The following is an 11,034-nucleotide window of genomic DNA, read 5'->3' on the forward strand; positions in this document are numbered from 1 at the left end:
ATTCTTGATAGTTATTAAGAATATATATGTATATGTGTATATATAGCTGGGAAGAGCCATAGCATTATCAGCAGTTGGTGCATTTAATAATTGCAAAAGTTGTCTTATAACATTTATCCAGAAGATATATTGCTTTTTTTTTTACAAAATAATTTCTTTGAAAACTGAAAACTTTTTAGCCACATATACATTATAATGACAGGAAGACCATTAACTGATACAGATAAGGAGAAAATATAGAAATGTGTTTAACTTTCCAAAACTAATCATAGCAGTCAAGGTCAGTATTTATGTAACACACAATGATAGCAGTGCATATTCTATACACATTAACAGGGTTTTTTCCATATGGACACAATTGTGCAACCTACACATGAGGAGGTAAAACATATAAATACGGACGTTGTGTCCAGCAAACTACTCACTGGACATCTCTCCACCATGAAACTGCTTCTGATCTGTGTGCTCCTCGGAGCCGCCGGTGAGTCTCGTTATCTTACAGATACCCTGTGCTGCTAGTGGTAGGCGGCTTTATGTGTTATACTGTGTGATAGTGCCGCAGTGCTAGTCAGTGTCATCTCTTACAGCTGCCTTTGAGGATGATGATAAGATCGTCGGAGGTTTCACCTGTACCAAGAACTCTGTTCCCTACGCTGTGTCCCTGAACTCTGGATACCACTTCTGTGGTGGCACCTTGATCACCAGCCTGTGGGTGGTTTCTGCTGCTCACTGCTACAAGGCGTAAGTACAACCATTTAGCAGATGGACAATAGTATTCATGGTTTACTGGTTGGTTGGTTGGTTGGTTGGTTGGTTGGGTGGTTAGTTGGTTGTTTGGTTGGTTGGGTGGGTAGTTGGTTGTTTGGTTGGTTGGTTGGGTGGATTGTTGGTTGGTTGGTTGGTTGGTCAGTTGGTTGGTTGTTTGGTTGGTTAGATAATTGATTGTCTTGCTAATTGTTTGGTTGGCTGCTCTTTCGGTAGGATGCCAGTTGGTTGGCTGTTTTAGCATCATTAAAACTGGCCATTCCCTGAATGATAATTGTTCAGATCAGCCAATGAAACAACTGTGTGATTAGTGTATGGACATGAACAATAATGATCACAGCATGAAAATTTGCTAAAAAATGGCCCATGTATTTTGGTTTGATTTTCAAACGTTTCCTATCCACCCTATAAGTCTATTAGCCATCTGTGGGCTGTGTATGGGAATACCCTATATTCATCTTTCAGGCCATCACACCTCCCATCAGTCACATGCCGAGTGTCTACAGTGTTTTTTTTACGTTGCATAAGTCACAGATTTCATACAATTGCTCATTGTCCTGTATTTCTGTTCATCCAGGAGCGTCCAGGTCAGACTGGGAGAGCATAACATCGCTACAAGTGAGGGTACCGAGCAGTTCATCAACTCCGCCAAGGTCATCAGACATGGCAGCTACAACTCCAGAACCCTGGACAACGACATCTGGTTGATCAAGCTGGCCTCCCCCGCCACCCTCAACTCCTATGTCAAGACTGCATCTCTGCCCTCTGGCTGCGCAGCCGCCGGCACCAGCTGTCTGATCTCCGGCTGGGGAAACACACTCAGCAGTGGCAGTAAGTTTCAGAACCAAAGTCCATTACCTGCATTGGAACTTGTCAGACCTTCATCTGGAGATCTTGACAATGTTAACAAACTAATAGAAAAGTTATTGTGCAAAATGTAGAAAATGACGCAAATATATTATATTTTGTAACATTTCTGACAAAGATTACACATTCCCTCATGCAACAAAATGGATATGAGTGCTATATTTTGGTGCTCAAAATGCTGGATGGATAGGAACATATTACAGCAATATATAGTCTAAAATGGGAGAATATAACTTAAATCTAATGTTTATTTCTGCAGCCAACATGCCAAACCTCCTCCAGTGCCTGAACGCCCCGATCCTGACCTCCGCTCAGTGCAGCAACGCCTACCCAGGAGAGATCACCAATAACATGATCTGTGTTGGTTACCTGGAAGGTGGCAAGGATTCCTGCCAGGTAATGTCACTGCTGTATCACTATAGTACTGAGACCATGGTATCACTATAATATGTATGTGATGTATACAAGCTGTATGATCGCACAGTAGACAGCATAGTAACTGTCCGGCACCCATACTGATGTGGTATGACCATCTAACAATCTCTCTCCTCTGCTCAGGGTGACTCTGGTGGACCTGTGGTCTGTAATGGACAGCTCCAGGGTGTTGTCTCCTGGGGATACGGCTGTGCCCAGAGGAACTATCCCGGTGTCTACACCAAGGTCTGTAACTACAACTCCTGGATCTCCAGCACCATGGCCTCCAACTAAACTCCTGGATCTCCAGAACCATGGCCAGCAACTAAACTCCTGGATCTCCAGCACCATGGCCAGCAACTAAGCTCCTGCTTCGTATTTCTCTATTTTTAACTCTGTCTTTTAAACTAAAACCGACTGTATGTTAAGAATAAATTTATTTATTGATGGACATTTGATTTTCATGGTTTATTTTTGCCTACAGAGTGAGCAGAACTTAGTGCAGTCATTATGTATCTAAGCTCTCTGTGATAGGCTCAGGTAACTGGAAAATGGACGTTAATTCAGCAGACATGTTTAGCAAGTATTGTAATTATTTCAGTGACAATATTTTATCAGGAATTCCGTCTAGGTCTATAAAACAATATACAGTATAATAATAATACAACAGTGTGCATGTTATTAATTGGTTACACCCACCAAAATTCAGCCATGACTTTATTGTGATTGCTCTGGGGTATTTAGTATATTTTCCACCAACCAAGATGTGCATTAAAAAAATAAAATGCACAATCAGAACATCACTGATAATGCTCATTCAAAAATAAAAAAATAAAATAAAAAGTGGTATATACTACTGTGTATAGTAAGCTACTGTATGAGTGGGTATAAATACCTAGAAAGAATTACATAGAATAGTAAGGAAAAGAAGAGCATATGCGGTACAAGTGAAATCATGCATCGTACCGCAAACTGATCCAACACATCTCAGTGTCTTACATCTTGCCTAACAGTGGTTTCTTATAATATCCAGCTCCGCATGTGACACAGTGTACTGCGATGGAGGCTATAGTGTTACCTATATGTATGATATATACATATATATGTATTCATGGCCAGATTAACAATGGTGCGGATGGAGCTGCAGCTCCAGGCCCTCCACTGAAAATAGGCCCACATGATCCCCTGCAGAGCAGTCAGCCAGTGTTGATAGAATAAAAACTTTCCTCCTGTCCACTAATCAACAACATATGCCTCCCCCCGGGCCAAGGCTCCACCTAGCCCCTCCGTGCTGCCCGCAATGTGAATAACTGCCCCATCCCCTCGTGTAACCTGAAGCTCAGAACAATTTGGAAATTACCCAAAAGAACATCTAACTCTAATTCAACACCCCTGAAGAAGTCGCTACAGATGGAACACACAGGGTGAAAACTTTATTATTGCCGTTAAAACTAATTTGTTCAGCAATTGTCATTTAAGTCTATTATTTATAACCATAAGAAAAAGCTGTGTGTACAGTTTTTGTGAATTGTTTTAATGTATTTTTATTGATATTAAATTGTTTTAATCGTATTCATAAGTACAAAGAAATTTTTGGGTGTACTCAAAAACAGATTTTTCACACTCATCTTACATAGAAACATAGAAACATAGAATTTGTCGGCAGATAAGAACCACTTGGCCCATCTAGTCTGCCCCTTTTTTTTTTTTATATTATTTTTATCTCTAACCTTATTTGATCCTTATTTCTTTGTAAGGATATCCTTATGTCTATCCCATGCATGTTTAAATTGCTCTACTGTCTTAGCCTCTACCACCTCTGATGGGAGGCTATTCTACTTGTCCACTACCCTTTCTGTGAAATAATGTTTCCGCAAATTTCCCCTGAACCTCCCCCCCTCCAGTCTCTTATATACTGTACTTACAGTACCTCACTTATATGAAGATAATCAGTGAAGACTCAGTTCCATATGAGATAGAAATAGAATGCTTAACCATCTGTCTATTTAAACCTTTTAGGCCCAGACTGGCAAGGGCCCATTTTTGGGGTAGCAGCTAAGAAAGGACAAGAATATTGTCTGATAATTGTGCAGTTTTTAGAAAAAAGGTACCTGTAACTTTATATATGCTCATCTATCCCATTAATAGGATTAACTGAGCCAGTGCAGTCAGACTTAGGGGCTAATTAAGAAAGGTTAGCAAATTCTGCTAATTAGCAGAATTTGCTATCCTTTTGGTTGCATGCTGACCGGGGCCTCAACCCCCTTCAACAACCAGAAATTGCGATTGCATCGCAATTTCTGCTTGTTATCAGAAATTAAGGATGGCTCCTGCCGGCGCAGCTTGGCTGCGCCCACAGGAGTCCCGGCACCATCTTACCTATTGCGGCGGCTGTGTGTGACATCATGCAGCTGCTGTGATCACGCCCCCGACACGCCCCTTTTTGTGCTGCACCGCCCATCATTGTCGTCGACCCACCCCCGCAATGCTCCATCTCCTCCCTGGAAATGGAGCAGTTCCCGCCCCCCGACCACCTCTGCCTGATCAACAGGCAGAGGCTATCGCATTTTCTACGCCCCCCCCCCCCCCCCCCCCCAGAGAAATGCAGATGGATGGGTAGGATGGGAGCTGCACACGCGCCTGCATCTTTTCAGCAAAAATTCCGGTTGGATCGCACACTGCGATCCAACCTTAATTAGCCCCTTGCTCCCCTGCTGTAATGACTTTGGGGCTAATTCAGTAAGGATGGCAGATGCTGTTAATTACCAGAATTTGCTATCCTTTTGGTTGCATGCTGGGGGGCGCCCATCGCTGGGCAAGGTCGCCCAGTATACTGACCGGCGCCTCCCCCCTTTCAGCAAGCAGAAATGAAGGATGGCTCCAGAAGCAAGTGTATTCAAGTCTCTCAAGTAGCTTGGAGGGGCATGGGAGCTGAGAGATGGGACAGGAGAGAGGCATGGGAGCTGAGAGATGGGACGCGGTAGAGAGACATGGGAGCTGAGAGATGGGACGCGGTAGAGAGACATGGGAGCTGAGAGATGGGATGGGGGAGAGAGCCATGGGAACTGAGAGATAGGACGCGGTAGAGAGACATGGGAGCTGAGAGATGGGATGGGGGAGAGAGACATGGGAGCTGAGAGATGGGACGTGGGAGAGAGACATGGGAGCTGAGAGATGGGACAGGGGAGAGAGACATCGGAGCTGAGAGATGGGACGGGGGAGAGAGACATGGGATCTGAGAGATGGGACGGGAGAGAGACATGGGAGCTGAGAGATGGGACGGGAGAGAGACATGGGAGCTGAGAGATGGGACGGGAGAGAGACATGGGAGCTGAGAGATGGGATGCGGAAGAGAGACATGGGAGCTGAGAGATGGGACGGGGGAGAGAGCCATGGGAGCTGAGAGATGGGACGTGGGAGAGAGACATGGGAGCTGAGAGATGGGACAAGGGAGAGAGACATGGGAGCTGAGAGATGGGACGGGGGAGAGAGACATGGGATCTGAGAGATGGGACAGGAGAGAGACACGGGAGCTGAGAGAAGGGACGGGAGAGAGACATGGGAGCTGAGAGATGGGACGGGGGAGAGAGACATGGGATCTGAGAGATGGGACAGGAGAGAGACACGGGAGCTGAGAGAAGGGACGGGAGAGAGACATGGGAGCTGAGAGATGGGACGGGGGAGAGAGACATGGGATCTGAGAGATGGGACAGGAGAGAGGCGTGGGAGCTAAGAGATGGGAAGGGGGAGAGAGACATGGGAGCTGAGAGATGGGACGGGAGAGGGGCATGGAAGCTGAGAGATGGGACGGGGGAGAGAGACATGGGAGCTGAGAGATGGGACGGGAGAGAGAGACATGGGAGCTGAGAGATGGAACGGGAGAGGGGCATGGGAGCTGAGAGATGGGATGGGAGAGAGAGACATGGGAGCTGAGAGATGGGACATGGGAGAGAGACATGGAAGCTGAGAGATGGGACTGGGGAGAGAGACATGGGAGCTGAGAGATGGGATGGGAGAGGGGCATGTGAGCTGAGAGATGGGACGGGGGAGAGAGACATGGGAGCTTAGAGATGGGATGGGATAGGGGCATGGGAGCTGAGAGATGGGACGGTAGTTTGAGACAGAGTTAGGGTCAGAATTTAGCTTTTTCAGAATAGGAGTAATCACGGCATGCTTGTATAGAGAAGGAAAGATACCAGTGGACACAGAGAGATTACAAAGGTTAGTTAAGGTTGGGATGAGCACAGCTGACAGAGATCTACTCATTTGTGATGGTATAGAGTCAAGGGGAGAGGTAGAAGAGTAGGCAGATGAGAAGAGTGCAGATACTTCACCTTGATTTGTGGGATCAAATGAAGAGAAGGTGTTAGAGGGTTCAGGAAAGGAACTGAACAGGTCACTGGCTGTGGAAGAGCATACCATTTCTACCAGATGTATCAATATTGGGAATGCCTATGGGCTACACTGCAGGCTGTAGTTCCAGCAGAGTTCCCCAGGAACCCTCCACCAGAAATGATCCCAGTGCATGGTGGTCAGGATGATCACACAAAGGCCCGGACACCCTACCTGATGTGATTGCATCATGCAATGTAATCTGGGTGCGATATTAGTGCCCAGGATTGCATTGCAATGTGATCATTGGTTGTTGGAACCCATAGACATATACAGGCATATAAAGGCAATAACCATATGCTGCTGCATAGTGCAGTCGGTCTCCGGGAGGGGGGCGTGGCTTCCCTACATGATTATGGTGCCATGACAATACAATATAAGGTGGAATGAAGCAGGACATAACATATGTCATCCTTAGGGTCAGCTATGTGGTGAGGGACAGGATTTGTTTCTGTTTGTCCACATAGTTTATGACTGACAGCCACCAACGCTGGTTTTTCCTATTACATTGACCATAAATACTGTAATTTGAATAGGTCCTGGATCACCAATTGAAGGCAATTCAAGGTAATTCAGGAGATAAGCAGAAGAGTTTTTATAGCCAACTCCTTTTATTTAGTAAAAGCCTATGCTACTGTAATAAGTGCTTTCCTACTCTTATAATGGTTTTCTCTAGGTGCTTACAGACCCCCGTAGGCATGCAGATAGTAGTGCCTACAGTATATTACAGACAATGATTATTTTTATCCAGATTACTTAATGTATCTATCTATCTATCTATCTATCTATCTATCTATCTATCTATCTATCTATCTATCTATCTATCTTAGGGCCATGGCCATTTTGTTGTTGTATTGGATCAATCATTAACACTAATTTGGTTAGAATGAAAGTTCCCCATCTGTAGCTTAAGAGTAATTGGGGTACTGCTTGCTGGAGAACGTAGACTGTAGATTTTATAGCAGTTCTCTATTGATCTCAGGGACACATACAGTACGGTAATTGTTTGTAAAAGTAATAGTACAGTCCAGACTAACTGGGGTGCAAGCGTTACAGCTGCTTACCAAACACCCAACTCCAGAATGAACACCTAAAACATGTAGTAAGCTTATTCCCCTCTTTATGTAAGATGTTAAAAACAATAAAAACACATTTTTGTTAATTCAAGAAATAGATTTATTCAGTCCCTTGGTGATCAGAGATTTAGTTTAAGTTATGTAAATTACTGGTGACAGAGATGTGACAGATGGAAAGAGCTCTGTAGATATTTCTTGATGGAGCTTAGTTGGAGGCCATGGTGCTGGAGATCCAGGAGTTGTAGTTGCAGACCTTGGTGTAGACACCGGGATAGTTCCTCTGGGCACAGCCGTATCCCCAGGAGACAACACCCTGGAGCTGTCCGTTACAGACCACGGGTCCACCAGAGTCACCCTGAGCAGAGGAGGGAGATTGTTAGATGGTCATACCACATCAGGATGGGTGCCTGAGAGTTACTATGCTGTCTACTGTGCGATCATACAGCTTGTATACATCACATACATATTATAGTGATACCATGGTCTCAGTACTATAGTGATAAAGCAGTGACATTACCTGGCAGGAATCCTTGCCACCTTCCAGGTAACCAACACAGATCATGTTATTGGTGATCTCTCCTGGGTAGGCGTTGCTGCACTGAGCGGCGGTCAGGATGGGGGCGTTCAGGCACTGGAGGAGGTTTGGCATGTTGGCTGCAGAAATAAACATTAGATTTAAGTTATATTCTCCCATTTTATACCATATATTTCTGCAGTATGGCATTATCCATCCAGCAGTTTGTTTATGAGAAATTGCATTATCTGTGTTGAGAATGCCTCTGTATACAGTATATTTGTGTGTTTTGTTGCAGTCTATTAAATGAGAATTTCTATTAGTATTAAAATGATTTTTCAAAGGGAAAAAAAAACAGTATTATTCACTAAGGATTCCCATGTGTAATAGCTTACTAACATTGCACATAACTCCTGGACTCCAGCTGTATCTCTCCACCAAGGTCCAGGGCATGTAACGGACTTTAGTTAGTGATCTGTAACTTACTGCCGCTGCTGAGTGTGTTTCCCCAGCCGGAGATCAGACAGCTGGTGCCGGCGCCTGCGCAGCCAGAGGGCAGAGACGCAGTCTTGACATAGGAGTTGAGGGTGGCGGGGGAGGCCAGCTTGATCAACCAGATGTCGTTGTCCAGGGTTCTGGAGTTGTAGCTGCCATGTCTGATGACCTTGGCGGAGTTGATGAACTGCTCGGTACCCTCACTTGTAGCGATGTTATGTTCTCCCAGTCTGACCTGGACACTCCTGGATTTACGGAAATACAGGACAATGAGACACAAAAGCTGGTTCACAGTCTGTTTTAAAAATTTAGCATAAATCTAAATCATAGATTCTGTTATAGAAACTTTGCAGTTCATGTTGGCTCTATGTATTTTGACAATATTTCTCTTACTGATAAACCTCAGGCAGTTCTACCTTCCACACCAGTGCAGTGAAGCCAAATGTATTTGACTATTGAGGTAAAAATCTATTCAGCTTGATAGTGCTGGATACAGTAACTCACAGGTTCTCAAACTCGGTCCTCAGGACCCCACTCAGTGCATGTTTTGCAGATAACCCAGCAGGTGCACATGGTTATTAATTACTCACTGACACATTTTAAAAGGTCCATAGGTGGAACTAATTATTTCACTTGTGATTCTGTGAGGAGACCTGCAAAACATGCACTGTGTGGGGTCCTGAGGATCGAGTTTGAGAACCTGTGCAGTAACTCAAACACCCAACCACCCAACCAGTAGACCAAATTCAACCAACCAACCAACCAACCAACCATCCATCCACCTAACCAACCAACCAACCAACCAACCAACCATCCAACCAACCAACCAACCAACCAACCAATCAACCAACCAACCAACCAACCAACCAACCAACCAACCAACCAACCAACCAACCAACCAACCAACCAACCAACCATCCACTTTAGCCAATCAACCAACCAACCAACCAACCAACCAACCAACCAGCCATCCACTTAACCATGCAACCAACCAACCAACCAACCAACCAACCAACCATCCACTTAACCAATCAACCAACCACTTAACCAACCAACCAACCAACCAACCATCCACTTAACCAATCAACCAACCAACCACTTAACCAACCAACCAACCAACCAACCAACCACACTCTCACACAGCCATGGATACTATTGTCCATCTGCTGAATAGCTGTACTTACGCCTTGTAGCAGTGAGCAGCAGACACCACCCACAGGCTGGTGATCAGGGTGCCACCACAGAAGTGGTATCCAGAGTTCAGGGACACAGCGTAGGGAACAGAGTTCTTGGTGCAGGTGAAACCTCCGACGATCTTATCATCATCCTCAAAGGCAGCTGTAATAGATGACACTGACTAGCACCACGGTACCATTACACAGTATAACACGTAAAGCTGTCTACACCTGCAAACAATAGAATATAAAATACCCCAGAAAGTAGTAGAACAGAATTATAATACAGAAGAATAATTTATCAATGTAACAATCTTGGGTACTCACCAGCAGCTCCGAGGAGCACACAGATCAGGAAAAGCTTCATGTTGCAGGAGTTTTCAGGGACTGATTTCCTGCAAGTTACATTGGCCTTTATATACTTTACTGGAAACGCACCACCTGCACATGTACATGTATTCTGTTAATGTGTATAGAGATCTGTAGCTATCAATAGTATGTTCCTTCATCAGCGACCTTCAATTCTATTTAAAGCCATGGAAAATTAAATGACATTTGCTCTGGATTATTGGTATCTTGGGTTCTTTGCACATGTATGAAATCTTTAGATTTGGTAACTTTTTTGACACTTTGCCCTTTTCTGCATATTGTAAAAGACCATAGAGCTTCCAGTAACTTGCGGAATACATCATAACAGATTAGTTCAGAGTTTTGGGCTACAGGCTAAACTCACAGTGGTCATGTGTGGACTTCCTGACTGGTGATACAGATGGGTCCACATTTGTCTTGACCTTTAATAAGATTGACTGAGACTGGCCAGTCGGACTTAATCCCTGCTGTAAGATTTAATCCCCTGCTGCATTGTTCTCTGCATTGTATTGCATATGAGAACAATCGATGAAGGGTTTATGCTAATAAGTCATGTTATGCCTAGGCGCAGAAAACTAGATAACCGTGGACCCATCTGTAGACTACAGTTTTATTAAACTCTTTTTTTTTCTGCATCCTCCCTCTGTGATACACCTACCGGTGACTTTAACGTCAATGTTGGTTGCATTCACCCAAGTCATACGTATATAGAAAAAATTACCAAGTTGCGCTAGACAATCAAATAAAAAAGCATTTATTTTAATGCATAAAATGTATTATGATAACAACAATTCTCCCGGGAGTACAATACACACTTTAGAATGACATCTCTATAACTGTGAACCTACTGCTAATTTTATAACAGAAGTACAAATTAGTACCATTCCAGAGCTTATGACCCCAGGGATATCACTTTAAATAGAATATTACCAACAGAAATGATTATTATCTGTTAAAAGAAAAAAGA

At 44.2% G+C, this 11,034-nt stretch overlaps 2 protein-coding genes across 2 annotated transcripts; one reads left to right on the forward strand and one right to left on the reverse strand.

Moving 5' to 3' along the window:
* The first annotated feature begins 414 nt into the window (after positions 1-414).
* Positions 415-2,340, forward strand: LOC135058282 (trypsin-like). Its single transcript, XM_063963804.1, has 5 exons — positions 415-481; positions 588-741; positions 1,343-1,596; positions 1,892-2,028; positions 2,191-2,340. Exons 1-5 carry the CDS (start codon positions 442-444, stop codon positions 2,338-2,340), a joined length of 735 nt encoding a protein of 244 aa, XP_063819874.1. The 5' UTR covers positions 415-441.
* A 5,287-nt stretch (positions 2,341-7,627) lies between these two features.
* Positions 7,628-10,131, reverse strand: LOC135058283 (trypsin-like). Its single transcript, XM_063963805.1, has 5 exons — positions 10,026-10,131; positions 9,708-9,861; positions 8,515-8,768; positions 8,032-8,168; positions 7,628-7,869 (listed from the first exon to the last, which is right to left on the reverse strand). Exons 1-5 carry the CDS (start codon positions 10,063-10,065, stop codon positions 7,720-7,722), a joined length of 735 nt encoding a protein of 244 aa, XP_063819875.1. The 5' UTR covers positions 10,066-10,131; the 3' UTR covers positions 7,628-7,719.
* Positions 10,132-11,034: the final 903 nt, after the last annotated feature.

This window comes from Pseudophryne corroboree, chromosome 3 (genome assembly GCF_028390025.1).
Source record: "Pseudophryne corroboree isolate aPseCor3 chromosome 3, aPseCor3.hap2, whole genome shotgun sequence".
NCBI classification, from domain to species: domain Eukaryota; kingdom Metazoa; phylum Chordata; class Amphibia; order Anura; family Myobatrachidae; genus Pseudophryne; species Pseudophryne corroboree.